The 21,607-nt window shown below is 39.6% G+C and overlaps 1 protein-coding gene across 1 annotated transcript in view; it reads right to left on the bottom strand.

Moving 5' to 3' along the window:
• LRRC16A (leucine rich repeat containing 16A) overlaps positions 1-21,607 on the bottom strand; it is a 222,900-nt gene that overhangs the window by 35,665 nt on the left and 165,628 nt on the right. Inside the window, exons 25-29 of the mRNA XM_009324940.1 lie at positions 21,224-21,352; positions 20,828-20,959; positions 15,314-15,489; positions 13,178-13,265; positions 10,032-10,181 (exon numbers count right to left, since the gene is read on the bottom strand). Coding sequence (XP_009323215.1) covers positions 10,032-10,181; positions 13,178-13,265; positions 15,314-15,489; positions 20,828-20,959; positions 21,224-21,352 — 675 coding nt within the window. The remainder of the gene's footprint in view (positions 1-10,031; positions 10,182-13,177; positions 13,266-15,313; positions 15,490-20,827; positions 20,960-21,223; positions 21,353-21,607) is intronic.

Raw genomic sequence — 21,607 nt, 5'->3', positions numbered from 1 at the left:
ATGTACCTATAGAATCTTTTCTTGTTGCCCTTGATGTCCCTGGCCAGATTTAATTCTATCAGGGCTTTAGCTTTCCTAACCTGATCCCTGGCTGCTCAGACAGTTTCTCTGTATTCCTCCCAGGCTACCTGTCCTTGCTTCCACCCTCTGTAGGATTCCTTTTTGTGTTTGAGTTTGTCCAGGAGCTCCTTGTTGGGAGCCTCCTGGTATTTTTGCCTGACTTTCTCTTTGTTGGGATCTATCGCTCCTGAGCTTGAAGGAGGTGATCGTTGAATATTACCCAGCTTTCTTGGACCCCTCTTCCCTCCAGGGCTTTGTCCCATGGCACTCTACCAAGCAGATCCCCGAAGAGGCCAAAGTCTGCTCTCCTGAAATCCAGGGTAGTGAGCTTGCTGTGCGCCCTCCTCGGTGCCCTAAGGATCTTGAACTCCACCCTCTCATGGTCACTGCAGCCCAGGCTGCCCTTGAGCTTCACATTCCCCACCAGCCCCTCCTTGTTGGTGAGCACAAGGTCCAGCGCAGCACCTCTCCTCATTGGCTCCTCTACCACTTGGAGAAGGAAGTTATCATCGATGCATTCCAGGAACCTCCCGGATTGCTTATGCCCTGCCGTGTTGTCCCTCCAAAAGATATCGGGGTGGTTGAAGTCATTAAAGCAAGTTTGAGGCAAGGTACTCCTGAATGGAAGTATTCAAAGTCAGGCAGGATGGTGCTTTGAGCAACCTGATGTAGCAAAAGATGTCCCTGCCCATGGCAGGGGGTGGACTAAATGATCTTTAAAGGTCTCTTCCAACCCAAACCTTTCTATGATTTTATGAACGGGAACTGTTGTATCTGCCTGACCTACAGCTTCCCAGGACTGAGAACCAAAACAACTTCTGCATCTCTCCTTCCTTCCAACAACCTGAAGTGAACAGCTCCCAAAAGGATAAGTAGTCATCCAGGCAAAAACCACCAGTCATCTTCCCACCATCATTAGACCCTTTGGGGGCAGATGATGCATCGCTTGCACTGCAGCAGTGACGTTTCAAAGGAGGAACGCTACAGGGAGACTCATCACAGTGAATCAGATACAGTTTACTCTGGACGGGGAAGCGGACTAGTAGCCTCCCTGCTCAGAATTATGATGGGTAGTTCTACCCTTGGAAACCCAGGCATACTTGAGCTGCTGCTCTTTTCTCATTGAAGTTTGTTTCAAACATCTTTCCAGCATGCACAGTAAATCTTTATACCCCTGAGACACTTTGAGATATACTTTGTGAACTTAAACGTGAAAAAAAAAAAAAACAACCACCAAACAACCTCCTGAATTTTAAGTCCTGTCAGGAACTACTATATCAAGATATCTCCCCATTAAAAACAGGCTATATCTTGATAGGCAACTAGCAAATATTCCAAGACCCTGTATGGGAAACAGAAATACTCTACTGAACAGAGTATTTGAGTTTCTTCTCTAAAACAAACTGTTAGAAAGGGTCAATCATAACTACAAGGATGGCAAAACTCAAAGGCTGGTCTATGGAGTGCCAGCAACTATGTCTGATACATGATTTAAATAATGCCACTTAGTCAGACAGTCATGGGGCAGCACATGAGCCTAGGAAGGACAGAAACACCACGAAAGAAGAGGAAGATGCCTACCCTGCAAAGCAGGAATTGCTCACCCACAAGCGTGGAATTTAGCGCTGGCTGGCAACAAGGCACTGGATTCTGCAATTTCTCAGACAGTATGGACACAAACTTCCCCTGGAGTGTCTAAATACCATGGTATTGGAAATGAACCACAGCTAAAATGTGCAAGACGAAGTTCTGATCAGCTTTGAATGAAACTACTCTGACTTTTCAATCACTTTGTCTTTCTATCCTGCTCATTCCTTTTAGTTTTCTTTAACATCTGCTTACTTGAAGGTTTTTTTCACCAGTTTAAGTGCTTTTGTCCTGTCACTACTGACCTCAAAAATTCACAGTAATTTGATCTTTACTCACATGAAGCAAGATTCTTATTGCAGAGATACACCCACCACTTTGCAATGAGGCTTTAGCTGACCTGAATAACATCGGAAGAAAGAATCTATTTACCTCTAAGTTCTCCTCTAGTCTGAGAGAGAGATGTTTTGAGAGGAAGCCTGATAAATTTATGAATAGGATTGTGTGATGCAGTTGTCAGTGATAGCAAGGATGAGATCTGATGACTTGGAAGCTGTCTTCTAGCCTTTTGGCACTATGTACTCTTGATTTTATTTATGTATTTATGTATTTATTTATTTATTTTTAAGTTCCCATTCCAGTAACCCAGCACATCCCAACCTCCTTTTCCTTGACAAAATATAGCAAAATCTAATGGTACCCTATAACTGCCTGCCCTAACACAGACGACTTCTCCCCTCTTCCTGTGAGCAACTATTCTTTATCCCTGCAATATGAGGTATCAATTTTGCAGAGCAAAAAATTGCAAGCCTCCTGTTCTGGGTGAAGCGAGAACCATGAAGCACTCTTAGTGAGACAGACTCGTGCATGTGCTGTTTTCAGTAGGCTCTCCAGATTTCAGGGTAAACAAGACTCCCCCATACAAGACAGATAAGTAACTCTTGCCAAGTTAATTTATTTGAGACACTGGAAGAATCAAAGAATCAAAAAGCAGTAGAAAAGACCATGCAACCTCAAACACTTGAGAAAGTCAAGTTGCCAAATATTAATTGAATCAAGAAGTGTTATGGCTGCAGACAGATGTGTGCTACAGAAACAGCACTATTAGAGGTTATTCTCATGATGCTTGCTGTTGTGCCTCTGCCAAAGGTAGAGTCTAGATTTTGGCAAGAACTCCTCCAAAGGAGCTCTTGCTAATCTGCCATGGGAAATAACGAGCAGGTTCTTATGAACAGAGGCTGTGGAAAGATGAATTCTGTATCTTTTTGTGCTGAACATCAACTGACTCCCCAGCTCTGCTTGCAAAAGCCCCCTGATCCAGGCCATGCAAAGGGGCTTTGTCCTCATAACCTGTTAACTTTACCTGAAGTAGGTAAGTGAGCACTTGGGTGATCCCTGCTGCTGGCTGTATGGGTGAGTGCTGGCTGGGAGGGCAAGCGAACCCAAGTAGGGATAGTCACCTCTCTCACCAAGTGGTGGATGGGTGTCCACCAGCAGGCTACAGCCTGCAACAGCTAGCTGGTGCCTGCTGAGATGACTCTGCCTGCAGCCTAGGCATTCAAATTCTTGCTAGCAGAGTGGTGAATGGTGGACTGAGCAGATGGGGCTGGCACTACTGATAGACTGCATAGCTACATGTTCAAGACCTTTCTGTCTGCCACAGACTAACTTCTTAGTAGTAAACTCCCTCTTAAAACCACTGCAGGGAAGTTAAACTCTCAAGACCAGTGTTTCAGTGAGTGCTTTGTTACTGAACTCTCCTTTCAATGTGGCTTTTTCACGACACGTGAAATAAAATGATGGAAACTCAGTATCAGTAAGACAACTACTGCCACAAAGGATGTAACTACGCACCCTCCCCTCCACCCCCAATACAAATCTGGGTCTACTAAGGCAAAACAAAGCATCAGTATTCTGGGAAGACAAGCTCCTGATAAGGAAGTACCACCATGCAAACAGAATACCCAGCAGCTGCACTTCACAATTCCCATTTTAACCTAAGCAGAAAACAGTCTCCAATTTTACACTACTTTTTTTCTTAACCAAGCATGCAGTGCGGTTACTAGAAGCAGTTTATCACATTCTTCATTTACTTCATATTGTGCCAATAATGTACCCTAGATTATGAGAAACAGCTTTGAACTCTGACTAAGAAATCCCAGTTGGTTTAAGAAAAATATACTATAGGTCAATTATCCATCACCTCCTTCCACTCAGAGACCAAGAAAAAGACATTGAAAGCCAGGTTTCTTTTAAAGTGTTTCAGCTGGGAACATGTAACCCCTCATGAGCCTGAAAGAGACTGTAGTCTGTAGTCTACACATTTAACAGACATTGAATAAACATGGGTAAGGACCTCTAAGGGCAGTAAGGGTGCTGCACAACTATATATAAAGGAATCCAGGAAAAGATACGTAACAAATATTCACAATTAAAATTAATGTAATCACAATACTAATGGTGAGGCTAACATATAAACACACAACTTGCAAATAAACAAGATAAGTTTGTTTATTTATATTGTATTTATATTATTATCACAGGTTCTGCAAAATTATCACACTGGCTCCCTTTGTCTCTTACTTTCTCAGCCATAGCACTGCATGCGTAGGGAAGGGCTTAGGGAGCACGCTGGCACTATGCTGTGCCCCTCCTGGTGGTGTTTTCATAAACTGTGCTAGTTCGGGATGAGTCAGAAATATTACTGGACTCCCACTGAAGTAGATTTGCTCGCATGCCTGTGATGGAGCCTTTTCAGAAGCCAAGAATACTCTCGCATACCATAATGCCAATTCCTAGCTTCCCACAGAGTGCTGTATTTACTACACATCAAAGGCCCATTTCTGCTAATGCATACAAGAGAGAAACTCAAGTGTCACAATCAATTTAATCCGGCATTCATCCAGGCTGCTGCCTCTACCCTCATCCCTGCCTGCTTGTTCCTGCCGCTCAGGATTTGTTTTGTGAACTCAACCACAGGACTAGTCAGTCTGTAAACTAACCTGGGAAAGAAATCCTCCGTAAAAAGCTTAATTTTCCGCTGAATCAATTCCCACACCCAGTTTGTAGTGAGGCTGTGTGAACACCAGTACGAGTGTGAGGGTGTGGGCAGGAAAGAGCGAGCTGTGTACAGAGGAAAGTGGAAATGCTCTTTTCAGCAAGAACAATGATTTTTGCTGGATCAAGCCAGTCGCAGATCCAGGTGTTCAGTCTTTCATCCAAAAAGCTGACTATCTATGCCTGAGACAATTCTGCTGCAGGTAAATAGAGAGCAACAAGAATCAGCTGTAGTACTACATCAGGGCATACCAGAGAATCTCTACTTTCTTCCTACAGTTATCAGTGCACGTGTATGTGAGTCTGTACCATGATTTTCTCCTTCCTCCAGTGAAAGCAACTGAAAGGGTTTCTGTTGTTTTAATTTTAATTTGTTCTGGATGAGGGTGGGGAGAGAAAAGCTTTCAGGTGGTGCTTTATGAGTTGTTTTTTTTTTTTAATAAATTTAATTCTGGTATGGTGAGTGCAATTTCTCCCTTTTCTCTGAAAACACTGAGGTCCATACACTCCTTGTCTTTCAGAACCCATGGGTTCTAAATCTTTACCTGGATACTGGACTAATCTGCTAAATCTTTGACAATAGCTAGTTAGTACATTCCCAGGAAAAAACATACATACACCACCAATCTACAAGTGTTCTGCTACTTCTGCAAATTTTCTTCTCTACTGTACAGGTGAAATCTATTGTTTAGCAAAGACTAAAACATTAATATATTGCTTATGGGATTATTTTTTTTAAATGTTCCTCCATTAAAGTCACAGAACCTTCTCTATGGTTAGAATTAGAAATAGATGAGAAATGGCTAAGATTCAATACTCATCACAGGCAGTCCTTTTCTATTAGCTACAAGCATTTTTTCAAACATATAATTTACCATCCAAGCATTTCATTCTTACACTGAAATGCTTTAAGAAGATTTATAAGCAGACTTGTGTATTACAACCTACAATTCCTTTACATGTCTCAAACAATTTCCTACCACGCCTCTTTATAATGCAAATAACCTCTGCTTTGCTCTAAAAACAATACTTATCCTGGCTGTATGCTTGTTACTACCTATAGTAATAAAATTATATTGCTGAAATGGATATTTTAAAGATGATGAGTACATGGATTTCTAGTAAAGCTATTTCTCTCAAAACTTTTCTTTAAATAGTGGCTCAACTCTGGTGATCTTTTAGCATTCTGGAAGCCAAACTAACATTCAAATAGCTAAAAATAAAAAAAAAAGCTTTAGAACAGAACTGTTAAACACAATCTAACAAAGATGCTCCATTACTTTTTGGTGGAGAATTGAGCACTAATTAGTATCTTACTTCTGCAAAGAACTAATGGCTATGAAAGAATAAAGTACAGCTAGAAGCATTATGCAAAATTAAATCAGTAGCATCTACCTACACAATTACACATACCAAGATAGACGATATTCAATCTCAGTAAAAAAGGGTGCTTTATTTAAAGTTAGTTTTAAAATGCATGCATTAGTTTAAAATGTGTCACTCTCATCATATATGCACAGAAAAATTTACAGAAACCGTACTATTTTATGAAGTTAATTCATGATTGAGTCTAAGCTCTGAAAAGCAGGCCATGGTTTTTCCTTTAATCTGAGAACAGTAAGTAATTTTCTGCATAAAGATTTTTCTTTCCATCTTACTTGCACGCAGCTTTTATCTAATGACTTATTACCATCAGCACAGCTCTAATTAAATGTAGACAGCTAAGCTGTAGACTGGGGATGCATCAATTTACTGCACTGCAGCTCAGGGAGATCAGAAACTCTTGGGTCCATAATGTTCCAGCTATCGCATCCTACGCTGGACCACTCAATCACTCCCAGCATTCTTCAGAACTCATTTAACAGACTAGCAAATTCTGGTATGACTGACAAATCTTTCATATTATGGGCTCTCAGGACACCATAAAAGGCTGGATGAGAATCATATCCTGAATTGAAGCTAATAAGCTTTAACTGCACAGTTTGGTATTTAGTAAGTCCTAATTCCCACAACAAAAAATACTAAAAATAACATTTAAAAGTCTGTTTTTCAGTGGTGTGTTTCATGGGCCCATTTATGATGTTTCATTCTGTCTTGTCTGTGTTGTTTGTACGTATCAAACTTTGAAGTGGATGGATGGCAACTCTCTACTCTGGCAGGGAAACCGTCCCAGCCACAGCCACTCTGAACCCTGCCTGAGAATAGGTGGGCAGGCTGTGAAACACTCCAGTGCCTGTTTGTTTTCTCTATCACCAGCACTGGAGGTTTCAGATCCCTATGCTGCTAGTCCAAGTTTTATAAACAAATCTTCCTGTCTTCCACTTTCAATCGCATATAAGAACAAATAGCTCATAAGCATTTTATTACAAATACATCTACCTCACTCATAGTCATTCACCTAGCTTCAGTGCTATATAATCTACCTGTAACCATAGAGTCAAAACTGAACATAGATCCAGCTTTTCCCCAAATTGTTCAAATACAGCTTCAAGGCAGGCTGGTGAATAACAACACGCTGTTGTATACATTGCCTCAGCCAGAATACTGATCCTCAATAGACTTGCTGAAGAAAAGAAGAACAAAGAGAACAGGACAATGGGTTTGCAAAATTAATCCAGTTTTGCAAATGGAAAAAAAAAACACAGCTCCCCCAAAACGGTGGTCCAAGCTCAGCGTCTCATTCCTATAAGACCAAAATCTCTTCTTCCCCAGACATCTTGACAACTACCTGGAACAAACTGATAGACAGGGCTTAGAATAGGTGAGTTTTTCCTGGCATCCCAGCAATATGATCAGCCCCATCCCACGTTCTATATTTTTTTGGCAATTGGAGATTAGGCTCCCAAACATGCACAACACCAAACTGCAATTCAAGGTTTCAGGCTTGAGGTTTGCAGAATACACAGCCTGTACAGGTGCATCATCTACTCACAAGGCTAAGATCTGTTTTATCATCACACAATCCCTAATGCTTAGGGATTTCCAATGGCCAAACAAGGCAGTGTTCTGGACTAATGCCATTTTGGAAGTGGGATCTACATAACTATTTCTCTTTTAAGATTAAAAATAATCAAAGGAAATCAGGTTCATAATTGTAGTTCATAAAACCATATGCTTCTCTTTCTAGTAAAATCTTTCAGCAACATATCTGTTTCCTGCACTGACCAGCTCACAAAGCATTCACCGATGCCCCTTTCAGAAGGTTCCTCATTTCCATGCAAGTATCTGTACGACACTTAAAAGCTGCCACAAATCAGGTTAATTTTTCCAAGACAATATCGGAAATCTGTAGGATTTTCCCATAGCTAAAATACATCACTTGGGAAGTGCTATCTTTGAAGTTACTAACTCCACCCAGAAGATGCAAGAAATCCATTCTTAAGATGCTTTTAGTTGCAAAAAACTCAGTAAGAACACTAGTTCAGTAAAAATCCCTATATTTCTCAGCCTCTTGGGGCTATCCATTTATCTATATATTTTTACAACAGCAACCAATATCACTTGCACCCAGGATGCTAAAAGCAGCTCTTAAAAATGGATTACGGTTTTTAATAAATGGATTCTTTAGCACTGACAAAGATTACTGCTTCGTGTTTATTTGATGCTTCATTCTCTTCAGAAATTAGATACTGATGAGAATCTGGATCACAAAGGTATTTGAATGTCTGTGCAAGATGAGGGTGAATGAAGAGAATAGAGAGAGATATAAACACTTCTGAAGATAAGTACAGTTAGCATCTAATGCATCTTCTAAAGAGTGTAAGCATCATCTCATTTCCATTATTTTAATATGACCAAAGCGAAAGATAACAACACAGTGATATAATCCTTTCATATAACCATGGTGATATGAGATAAAGACAGGAGCTATTTTTAAAATTTCCAGTATTATTATTCTTAACAGGCTGCAAGAATAAATTTAAAGGGGTAGGGTGGGGTGTCAAAATGAGCACTTAGCTTATTTTTCTATATAAGAAGCCAGCAAAACTAACTTAGAGGTGCAGGGTTCAGATGCTCCATACTTTACTGGGATGTCTCTCTCGCATAGAATTTAGGGCTCAAAATGATTACTGCATGTTGGCTACAGAAAGCTTCTGGAACTTGATAGTACCAGTTATGAGCCAGATGATGCCATCAACACCACGTGCCTCACAGGAATTTGTGATGTTCAGACAAATACTGCATCGAATCAAATTGTGGTGAAGGAGATTTGGAAGGGAGAGAGAACTATTTTAAGCTGATATTTCCAGTGAAGGTGTGCTTTTGTTTTATAGCTAAGCGAGACCAACAGATAGCTGCTGCAGAAAGGAGCAACCCTGCTGCTCCTTCTCTTGAGCTGTACTTGTTTGACTCTGCAGTAAGTCTATTCAGGGAGCTGAATCAACAAAACTTCTACAAAAAGATGCAATCAATTTTTCTGCCAGTTTAGCTTCCTGTGAAAACACACGGCCAAGGAGCCAGGTAGGAGGGCAGAGAAAGCCCATCCCTTGCAGCAGCGTCCACCTATTAGACTAAGTTGTAATAGAGAAGCGCTCCCTGAAGTTCCTGTCCACAGTGGAGTTCCTCAACAAACTGAGCTGGGTGGAAAGGGATTTGAGGTTGAAAACAGTTAGCAACCCATTTATTTGTAATTCTGTGGATTTACATCTCGTGAAGAATCATGATATGGCACGGAGCCATCTTTTACTATAAAAGTCACACATGGGATTTTATAAAGCACTTCAGTGATTTATGTTCAGCATTTTTACTGAATCTCACGCTCCTAACTCAACTACTTTTGAAAAGCTTGCCCTCTAGGATCACTTGCAGCTCAGTCTAAAGGTTTTAAGACTTCTTCCATACATTCAAAAGCTAATTTAAAAAAACCAACTTCTGTTCATGGTCAATAATATAACTTCCAGGCAGAAGCATTTTTTGTCATGGCTCAGAGGAATCCATGTCAAGTAGAATGAAGACAAAGGCAGAAAGCAGCATGTTGTCACAGGATAGCATGGTCCAATTTATTACTGCAACTGAACCTCTGTGAAACTGTGGCCAGTGGAAGAGACGTTTATTGTATTAGCTTGATTGTAGCAATGTATGCAAGGGAAAGGCCCTTGAATAGGTTCCAGGAAAGGAGAAGTGAAGAAAAGGGAAAAGCTTTTCCTTTGCTGAACAGCAATATGCAACTCAGACAAAAAGTTCACAAGCTAACATTTATTTTTTCTAGAAGCCAATTCCTAACTTCAGTTTCCTGACACCTTGAAATTGCCAAATGACATTTTGAAAAACATTTTTCTTCCAGTTATTTGCGTGCTTAGCCAAATGGGCTGAGGAATGTGTCTTACCATACAAGTGTCCAGATCCTCCAAACGTTCTATCTCTGTCAACTCCTCAACCGTGATGATAGAGCGTTTAGTTGGTTTTTCTTCAGGTAACTCAATTTCCAGTGATTCCTGTTGTGGAAGTGGTTTGCCACGTCTCGTCAAATGGTCGGCCTGGAGGCAAGGATAAAGACAGGAACACATCAATCAAACTGTTAAAAAAGGCAAACCAAACCCAATCAGAAAGCTTACAGAACTTAAGTGATCACAGATCCTAGAAGACCAATTACAAAAGCAAAGCTCAGTTGTGTGTGTTAATCTTCACACAGCGTTTATTTTGTTTTTTCTCTTTTTTTGGATGGAAAACCCCTTCCATTGCACATTCTAAGAAGGAAGGGAGAAAGTCTAACAGGAAAAGAGAAAAGGAAAAAGGTCAAATAAAAAGCCATCCTACTCTTGACTTATAATAGTATTATGGGGCTTCCTCAGCATTTGTCCTGTCTTTATTATAAAGAAAATGAAGGGGTGGAAGAGAAGCTTTGTCCTGAACCATTTTTTTTTTTAAATTAAATAATACAAAGACATGTACAATTTCATAATTATTAGATGGCCAAAATGTTATCACCCGCTATTCAAAAAGCAGGACAGCTTTGTTAAACACCTCAGTTCTGTTTCACTGAAGAAATAGGTAGGGGTTACCATAAAAAGAAAAAAATTCATCCTTGATAAATCTATGGGATAAGATATATTTTTTTAAAGTATTGGAGAGGAAAAACTCTAACAATAACAAAATCCATTTTTAGACCTGCACAGCAAAAAACATGTTTTTTATATATATTTTTTTTGTATATATATAAAAATATTATATATGTATATAATGTTATATATAGATAATGTTATATAAACCACCCTGGATTGTACTTGGAATGGAGTGGGCTCATGCTGTCAGGATAATGATGAAATATTTTCTAGTTCTGTTGGTAACTAAAGAGAATATTAAATAACATCTGTTAAAAGCAAGTATTTGAAGATCAGCTGGCCCAAATCAGTTAGTCACAGAAGCCTTCAAAAAGGCAGCTAGGGAGAGCTGTAGTGCACTGCTAAACATCAGCACGACTCCAGACAACCAGTGGATTGTAGTTTTGTTAACCATTAAAAAGGTTAAACAGATGACCTGAGTCAATTATAGTTCACTTAGTCTAGTGTCTACTCAGGGAAAACAACTGGAGAGCTGTTATGGATTTATCTTTAATCAAACTAAAATGGCCAGAATAATAATTAATGCTAATCATCATCACATTAGGCAAACTCAGGTCTTGTCGAACAAGGTTTATTTTTCAAATTTGCCTCAAATGCTACTGTGTCAATGCAACATACACAGACATTTGTAGATGGCTGAATTAGTAGTATTTGACACTCCAATTTAAGGAGCTGGCACAGAACTTTATCAGTGAGTTTAATCTTTGCTGTATTAATCTGAGAGCTGCCAGCTCTCAGATTGCAGCTGTCGGTTGAAGATTAACACTGCCAAATTAGACAGGAGTTCCTCTACCAGCATTTTTGAGATCCACACTCTTCAGTGTTTTCATCAGTGCTATACTATCTGAAATAACCTGCAGCTAACAGAAACATAGGAGAGTTAAACAGTGAAAGGGGCATGTTACTAATGCAGGCCAAAATGGATCACAAAGTAAATCAGGCCAAATCAAACGTACAGACAATCATTCCTTAGGAACTAAAAGCACTGGCAATTAGCTATGGACACAATCCTGAAAAGAAGCGAGTGTCAAGCATCCAGAAGCCATTACTGGGAGAGAGATCTAGCAAACCCAGTCCTGAAAATGAGCTGCCACTGAAACTCTGACAAAAGGAAGGAATTCTTATCTCCTTGGCTATGTAAACGTGAGGAGTAAAGAGCATGAGGTGAAAAACAATTTCACTCCTATATATGGTGTTGGTTAAAACATTGGAATAGTCTGTCTGGTTCTGGGAACCATAATTTTAAGAGGCTTTTAAAACAGTTGGAGAACATGCAGAGGATTGTTACTGAAGTGACTCAAAGGCTGGAGAAAATGACTTACTGTGCAAGAGTTGGGGTACGTCCAAGTTGTGCAATACCACTGGACAGAGACAGCCCACTGCTCATGTCAGCTGAGCCTGCTCCAGGACCAACTGGAGCTAATTAATGTGGCCACTCACACAGCAGGCTGATGCTGCTGCATAGCTCCTGAGACCAGAGGTTGTATCTTTACACAATGCTGCTCTGTATCATGAAGATGCATCCCCAAATAACTCAGTCTTTCAAGTTATTAAAAAAAAAAAAAAAGGCGGGGGGGAAGAGTGATTTGTTTTCTGTGTATGAGGACTTTCATAGAGAGGAAATAAAGAGCAATGTATATTGGTTCCCTATTCTTGTGGGGAAAAGCAGCTGAAAAAATTCATGACTGCAAGCCAAAGCCAGAGAAATTTCAATTAGAAATGAAGAGCAATTTCAATCAGGAGAATGACCACCCACTGGCTTCTTTAAAAAAACAGTACGGGGTTCTCCTTACAGAGGCCCACTGCATTAGAAATAAAGATATTTTTCTGTGGATACACAGTTTTTATTTCTTCTACTCTTGATGAAGCAAGTACCTTTATAATAAATAACTGTGCCTCCTGACAGCTCAGCACCTTCAAATAACAAGCAGTGTTTCCTTTCCTACATTTCTACTCCTTTCTCTTCAAACTTGATACCTACATTTCTGAGGTAGCCTCAAGATGTACTCATTCAGGGAACAAGGTCTCAGCAGTCCCTCCTCTAAAGAATGAAATTTCACCTCTCATTTCATAAGCAACCTATCCTTATCATCTCACCAGGACAAGTGCTGGCACTGTTCTTAACTGATGACTCAATGTTGCATCCTGACAGAATTTTTAGTTTTAGATCTGACAATAGTGCAAAAGAAATAGGATAAGTATATAGTGCAGCCTCTTCCAAGTTTGTATCTTCCTTAAAGCAAAGAGGCAAAAGTCCCATGATCATATTTCAAATGATGTCAGTGATGCCATTGAAAATAAGACCAATTTCAAAATAGAGCTGTGCTAAGGAGAAACTGAACAAGTTATGAATGTAAATGGCATTGTTAAGATACCCAGCATATTCAGATATCAACCATGCAAATACTCACCAGCCTGTGATGGCAATGGGAAAGTGCATCCAAGATTTCATCTACAACTCGGTCAGAAAGGAAAGAAGCCACTGTCAGCTTTACTTCACTGTGTGAGGATTAAAAACAAGACAGAGAAATTTTTCATTCACACAGGACAATTTTGTCTTTATTACACATTCAACAGTGCAACGATTATCCACAGTGCTGTCACTTTATTTGAAGTAAAACTTTAGAGGGTGTGAGGATACATGACTGCAGGTTTCAGAAATAAACTCATGAATCACACAATAAACACAAGAGCCTCTGTACCATATTTAACCTGCCTCTAGCATTTTTCTAAGAGCTGAAATGAAAACATCTGGGTAAGAGAGCTGAATAAAAACCACATGTGAAACTCAGTAAGGAACACACTGCCACTGAAGTCAGAGAAACATGAATCTCAGATGAATGGGATTAGGACAGTGCTGCCTGTTTAACTACGACACTGAACAACGACAATCCACTCATTTCCTCAACTCCTTTTTGTGTTTGTCTGCCAGTTGAAGGACAACTCTACAATGCTGGTTCTCCAGTCTTTGTCATCTCAACTTTGCTTCCTCTTTTTTCTCTAGGTAACCACTTCCTGTCTCAGGAACTTCATGTCAGCCATTCCCATTACACAGACATATGTGGAACACGCTGAACTTAGGTTTCACTGGTAACTTCCTATCAAGGAAATATGTACCTTGAATTGCTCCCTGGGGGTCCTGTCTTTGGCAACAGTACAAAAGGCTCAGGCTGTGGAGGGCAGCTGATTTGCAGCTGACAAGCACGTATGCCTGAGCTGCAGCCTGAAGCTCCCTCTCTCCTGCCTCTATGGTTTCAAGGCCGACTGCTCCAGCTGACACTTGCCAGCAAGTAACATGATTTTGTTTTAAGGTTTTTATGTGTGGACTGAGTTGCATTGAATTAACAAAGCTACTTCTATCTGGGGCTAGCCATACTGCTGCAGGAAGCCTGGGGAAAAAGTAAGAAACTCCTTGGAAAGGCAATGCAATTCATAGGGAGGTAGAATGGTGGCCAAGCCACGGTTGGAAGAGGATGAGAGTGAAGGGATTTCCCTCAGTTACCTACCTATTAATTTCAAATAATACAAGGCAGGAAGGGTGACAGTGTGGCCCCCTCACCCCACTGACAGTTGCAGCTTCTACAGGTAGAAGGGGGAAGGGGCACTATTATTGTCTCAGGGTCAAGATTTGTTGAATAGGACTGAAGTGAAGAAAACTCACTCCCTGAACCATTTTAAACACTCTGAAGGCATAGCTAAAGTCTTTAACACCTTTTCCTGCCAATTTTGCTGCACTCTGCAAAACTCATTTCTAAGTCTTACTGTTTTCTTCTTCTGCAAAGATATTATCATCACAATGCAAAATGACATGCTTTTCCTTCAAGCGGAAAGGATTCCTTAGCCAAATGATGGCAACTGCAAAGGTTTAAGTACAGGTCAACCACGTTATACTGCATAAATATATTCTCTGGTATATATTTAATATGAAAAAAAAGATGCAGTAAAAGCTCAGGTAAAAGCCTCTTCACCCCCCCCTTTTTTTTTTAAAGGGAGAACTAAGAGTCCTTTATGGTAACTGTTTCTGCTCCAGGTTTGTGGTTTGAATATCCGAGTTTCCATTTTTAAGTATGTCTGTCTGCTGTGCACAACTCCCACACAAACAAAAAGTTTTAAAGTGATCGCTACAGCTACAGGACAAGACCAAACGCAGCAACAGACAAAGCACTGTTAACACTCAAAGCAAATAAGTGCAATTTCCTTCTATTACAGTAATTCAGTGTTACCTGAGAACATAAATAGGTTTAAAAAAAAAAAGTATCAGTCATAAAAATGTTATTTGTGTACCATAAACCAAAACTCTTACTAAATAAAACAGAAGCACATGCATTAATGATCAAGTTAACATCCCTGTAGATTCCAAATATTTGAATCTCCTGAACTAAGTTCACCAGACCTGTAGGATAATTTCCTGCTCTTTGAACGCCTTAATATAGTTTCTTGTGAGTCACAAAAGCATTCAGAAAACCTTCTACTACCTAAACACACAAACATGCAACCCAAAATCCAAATTCTATAACCAATTTTGTTAGATGAGTCTTTTAAAGTACCTAATTTTATTGAGGATATCAATTCCAGATTGCTCCAAGAGGACATTTTTCACAAAAGTGCGTGGGATGGAAATCTTCTCAGTGCTAGCCTCAATCAGATCTTCACGGATGCGAGTTTTCTTCATTACATTTGGGCAAAGGTTTTCCGCTGCATCCACCATAGACTCAAGGAGTGTCTGCAGCACAGTAAGCAAAAGCTAACATCAGGTATTGAGATTTTCATTAGCTGAAAGATCACAGCATTATCCTGGTGCACAGCACTATGACACTTTTAGACTTGTGATTTTTACAATTTTTCTTCCTAATTTCCAACCCATTTTGCAATCCGGCTGCAATATAAAAGGCATTTTACAAAATAAAGCTAAGGAGGAGCAGCATACTTGTTTTGAAAACAACCCACAACTGTACTTGTTTGCCTTTTCAAATATGAAACATTTACATCTCTGTGTGTTTAACTGTCAGAACAATGAATTATCTTCCCTTGTGCACCCATCACTGCTGCCTCTGCATGCTGCAGAAGCAATGGATGCTCTGCTGCAGCTGCATTCGCTCTAAACTGTGCCCTGAATCAGCAATTTTCATCAATGCTCCACACCTGCCAATTTGTAAGGGGCATCAGTATATGAAGAAAGGAGACTCATGAGAACTTGGCATGCTGTACAGGGCTGGAATATACTAGCTAAATATTAAGAAGTAGCTACAAGTATGATTTGCAGTGGGCATTCAAAACTTTACTATATGGATCTCATTTATATATATGGAAGTCCACAGTGAACCTCAGGTGCAGTCAACAATTTTTATTCTTTTTTAACGACTGATCAAAACCCCAAACCAGGACAGAAGAAAGCCATACACACTCCAGAAACAGGACTGTGTAACCCCCCAATCCCCTCAGCTTCCTTTTTCTTAAAATAAAGTCTCCCCTGCTGATGGTATAAAGTCAACTTCTTCCCTCTTAGACTTTCTCTTAGAAAAATCTTTCATATATACCTCAATGCTATGAAGTTATGTTATGAAGCCCCTTTCAACTGCATTAGATTTATCTCCTATCTGTGCCTGTGAGAAAAGGTAATTCTGGTTTAAATCCTGTTTTATCACCTACCGGTTTCTTTTCCAAACCCCAGCTCTGACTAGAAGGCTAAAGAGCTCTCACTACAGGCACAGGTGAGGGCTCACAGTCCCTCACGTAATCATCCATGTATGAACTTGTGTCATGAAAAGTGCAGGAAATCTCTTAATATACACACATAGGGATCAGGATAAGACATAGAAACACTACTAGTGCCCTATACCACTGAAACAGCTTTCCTCTAATTGCTTTCAATTTTTGTATCCAAAAAGGTTAGGTAGGACCACAGAAGGTATAAAACAATCAACTGGTCATCTGGTAAAATAAATTTTAAATTCATACTGTTTTATCTACATTCTGATATGTACCCTATGTACAGTAAAACAGATTTATTTATAAACACAAAGCAGTATTTTCTGACAAGACTGGAAATTGTTGTGTGTTCAAATTATGTCCTATATCCACCTTACTCCATTTCCAGTCCCAGCAACTCAGGAAATCTATTTTAGGTATCTTCAGAAGGCTGTTCAACCATCAATTAGTTTCCCATTAAATAACTTGTTTCAGAGATTGCAAGAGGTCAAGGCTCATCAACATGGGATTTGAAAACAAAATGTCTACATCCATTCCCAGCATGAAGTGCTACTTAGAAAAGATCAGTGAGGAGATGGTTCTCTCCAGCAGCTGGTCCCTCTGCACACTGAAGCTGTCACGCTGCTGCACTCCAGTGACCACGCGGTCTCCTTGGGCTACGGTGCTTCCAAAGTGGCAGGGAGAATAAAGACACTGTCCCTGGTTCATGCTTCAGTGTACATGCAACACCCATTTCCCTCAACTTTGAATTCTCTAAGCAAGTGAGACAAGCAGCAATTATTAGAAGATGTCAGATTTTTCAACATATGCCATGTCGTGTGCAGCTTTTGAGCAGTTTTTTAAAATGCAAAGGAAGGTGGAAAGAAGAGAGGAACAGGACAGAGCCCAATTTACTCAAATGGGCCAAGTCGTCTCCAATAAGACTGAAGGTTGATAACCAAACAGAAAAAGGTACTTACAAATAAAAAAAGAAACAAAATCATAGTTTCATTGGAATGGTATACTAGGTAAGCCTAGCTCTAACCTAGGTGCTTCTAAATTGTACAAAAATAATGAACTGTACCCCTTGAAAACTCTACTGATTTCCTTTTTCTTCTCATTCTCACTCCACAGGTAAGTGACCTCAGGCTGAACTCCACCTTATCAGAGTTTTTTTCTCTTTGCACTCAGCCCTACCATAACTGGCAATTTTCATATGTAGGTACTGAGTAAGAAACAAAACCACTATTACTGCATAATAATTTTAATGATTCAAAGCAGCATCTTCAGTCTGTAGCTTTTAATTGTCTGATTTTTAAGTGTAGATTCACGAACAACACAGCAGCATGAAGCAGCCACAGCGTACAGGGAAGTCTGATCTTTACAACATTTGATTTACAGGTATAAGGGACAACTGCCATTATAGCTAATATGGAGCTTGTTGCTGGGTTCCCAAGATTTCTGCACTTTAAGAACTCCTCCTGCACTCCCTCCTTCAATCCCCAAGCAGATTCTGGGGCCATAACACTAACGAAGAGCCTTTCAAGCCCCTGTGGCCATATCCACAGGGAGGATGAACAACTTCAATGGTAGAGACCACTGAGCCAGGTAAACTACTAATGAGAATTTCTGACACATCCATTTTTTTCCCATGGCATTTATTCACTGGTGCAACTGTGTAGTCTACCTTGAAAAATCACACTCAGCCTCCTAAGTTACCGACTGATCACAATCATAAAAGTTATAAAGACTTGCTATGTTGAATTACAATTGCAGTCTAAGCATGGTCTTTCAAAATGGATCATGTGAAGAAATGCTGTGTGAAGGTGTCAGTGGGAAGTAAGAAGAAAGACTAAAGACCTTACCTTAAAATTTCAAAATTAATTTTTACTTAAAATACTCAGAGATTGTGCAATTTAAAAGTTAAATAGACTTTGGATGTCTTCTTTAAGTGCACAACTGAACATAATTGTGCATAACTGAACATAATTTCAACTGCTGACTTCACATGACTATTATCGTATCTACAGAAACCTTTCCCTGCCACCTACTTCCATCCCAAAACCTTTCAGTGATGGAAACTCACAGCTACCAATATTGACCGTGGAGGGGCAAACATTTCAGTCACAAGACCACAAGTGCCAGTCAGCAGGTGTGCAGAAAGAAGAGAACTAAGTCCTGCCCACAATTAATGACTCTTAACATTCAGGAGAAAGATACAGTGAGTAAAAGGACTGGAGGATGATGATATCTAAAGAAAAAGTGGAACAGGTGATGGAGCCAACAAACCCTTTGCACTAGGATGGAATTTAGGAGGAATAGTTCGCGCACTCCTGTCCTTACAAAACAATCTTCCCTTGCCTAAGCACCATTTGTCTTGCCTATGATTCTCCCTTGGGCCTTTCCTGACCGAATAAAGCATCTCTGGGTTCTGTGTGTCCACAGTGACACCAGCAGAAGAGAAATGCAAGGGCCTTGCTATAATTTCTCCTTTGGCCAACTCAACTCACTCCAAGATGTTCCTTTTCCTTATTCTAACTTCTTCCTTTTCCCCCCTTCCCTTCTTCCGAGGTTAAAAAAAGTAAAAAATCTCTTATTTGCCTGAAGAGCATTCATTCACTTCACCCAATTTCCAAACACTTCTTTCTAGAATCAGTCTCTCGTTGCTATGGAAGCTAAAAATAAAAACTCCAGTTACAGCACATAGGATGTTTTCCCCCAACAATTACAAAAAGAACTGTACTTATGTGAGCTCCCTTATCTATCTTCACAAATAATAAACTCCATATGATGTTTTGAATTGACCTAAATGACTGGAAAAAAAAATCCTAATCCATGTTCAACATTTTCTCCTCCACGGAAAGTACAACACCATAGAACTTAAAGGAAAACCTTTCAGCCTTGAGCGCAAAATTAATAAAAATGAGTGTTACTTTATAGTTTCTTGTAAGGCACTTAAACTTTAATGCCACACAAATCAAAAGTAAATGTAAAAGTTAGAATGATTGAGCTAAAATGCCTTTTGCTGTAAATGTGTAAAAGCATAAACGGAAGACCCGTTAACTCAATCTTATGCCAGGAATTACAAATAACATTCCAAATGCTGAAGAAGCTTTTTTTTCCCCCCTTCTGTAAGACTCTCCAAAATGTACAGGACTTATTTTAAGTGCATGAGCCCTGCACGAAGGGCTGACCTGACTATTCCTGTCCCAATAATAGCCTAGAAGCTCCACTGGGAAGAATCCTGTGAATAAATCACTTCCATGTCTGCAGAAACTAAAAGTGATAAAGAATCTTCACCTTGTTTCATATAATGGGGAAAGGGAGGAAAATACTAAAAATTCAGCACCGTTTTCCTCCTCATTAACTTTTTAATTTTGAAAAAGTAATTAGTAATGTAGTATTATTATTGTTCTTCATTATATTCCCATTGACCGAAGCATTTTCATGTTGTTTCAACTGAAAGTTCAACCTTCACTTTCAGATTCTTTGATAAGTTTAAATGCAGCAAAACACAGGCAAGGTAGCTTAGTCATAAACTTAAGTCATCTGAACTGCCTCAGAACCATATCCTTCAATTCATCAGCTTCCATACAGATCCTAACAGTTGCTGAAGTTTCCCCACCTTGACTTCTTTCTGGACTGATACCTTTGCACATACTGTATGGATGACTCTTCCTTGCGTATTATACAGTAAGATCTAACATAACTGAAGGTAGAAGTTTCTGAGCAAAAGCTGGCTGAACACACAGGTGAGAATATTTACAGATCAATGACGTCTATTTCAAGAACTGAGGTTTGACAGGCAACTTGTGAAAAGATTTCCTGTAAAGCTGCCTGTACTTGGGGCACTCTCAATACATACATGTTATCAAAACCAAACAGTTAAAGTGGACATTCCGCATCAGGTTCAAAAGTGGTCACTGAGAAAAAAATTCTGCAATGGAGTCTACAGAAAAGCAGCTTTCACTCCAGTGGGATACCTGAACTAGCGAGTACTTTCCTCCAGGGCATGAGACTTTTTAGGGTGCTTGAGAGATGTCTTTATTAAGGGCCTAAGGAGCAATTGATAAGTCTTCCCCTTCCAGAAGGTAAAATAAGATGATAATAAACAGTATACGCTCCTTCTGCCCACTGCAAACACTAAAGTAATTTTTTTCATTCCAACCAAGCAAGTGTCCAGATAATAAGGCACAAAATTATACGAAACTAATAATGAAAAGATAGCTTACGTACAAATATACTGAGAAGTGAAAAAAAAAACCCAACAAACAAAACAAAACAGAAGTGTGGCACATTTGCATTTAGCAACAGAAGATCTCAGATTTAGTTATTTCTGCATGTGAGAGATGGTAACAAATCTATCCACAGACCTTAAGTTGCTCATCCACAACCCTTGTGACTTCTCCAGCCATGGATTCAAGTGTCTCTTGGATTGGATTGGAGAGTGAACCATTCACTCCTGCCCAAGAAGATCCACCGAGGTGATACAGATTTGGTAAGAGCTGTAAGACAGAAAGAATATCTTCAGAAAGTAGGCTCACCAACTACCTGTCTTCAAATCTGGACAAACAGGAGGAAATCTCTCTGCTAAATCAAAGTCTTTATAAGTTAGAATTATTTTGTCACTTTAAATACTACTTACAGCTGATCATCTGAAGAAAATACTCTTTTGTGACACATTGTTATTTTAACTCCTCCAAAAGAGAAAAGCTGCAAGCACACACTGAACTGCTCTCAGTATTACCAGTATGCTGGGAAAGGCTTACTGTTTTGGAGTTCTTAGCGTCCCGCATAAGCCGTTCTGCAGATTTGACATCTTCCTGTACAGCATCCACACCACAGTTTCTTAAAGAGTTGAGATGATCTTGTACTTTTACACATATTCTGTCAATCATCTACTTGAACAAAAGAAACAGAAAAGATAAAACATCAGAACATTGGTCAAACACAAACTGAATTCAATCCAGGTAGCAAATCAACAGTGTAGCATGATGAAATTTGTAGTGACAACTTAACAATCTGGAAATGCACGATCAGAGCTTGGAGGTATATCAATGCTACTGAAGGAAAGCATTATATCTCATAAAGACACCTAAACATTGGAAAAATAAATAAAACTTTACCATTAAAAAAATAAATGCTTTGGAATA

The sequence above is a fragment of the Pygoscelis adeliae genome, unplaced genomic scaffold (assembly GCF_000699105.1).
Source record: "Pygoscelis adeliae isolate BGI_AS28 unplaced genomic scaffold, ASM69910v1 Scaffold135, whole genome shotgun sequence".
Lineage (NCBI taxonomy): Eukaryota > Metazoa > Chordata > Aves > Sphenisciformes > Spheniscidae > Pygoscelis > Pygoscelis adeliae.
The sequence above is the reverse complement of the archived record's forward strand: the minus strand, read 5'-3'. Positions and strand labels throughout refer to the sequence as shown.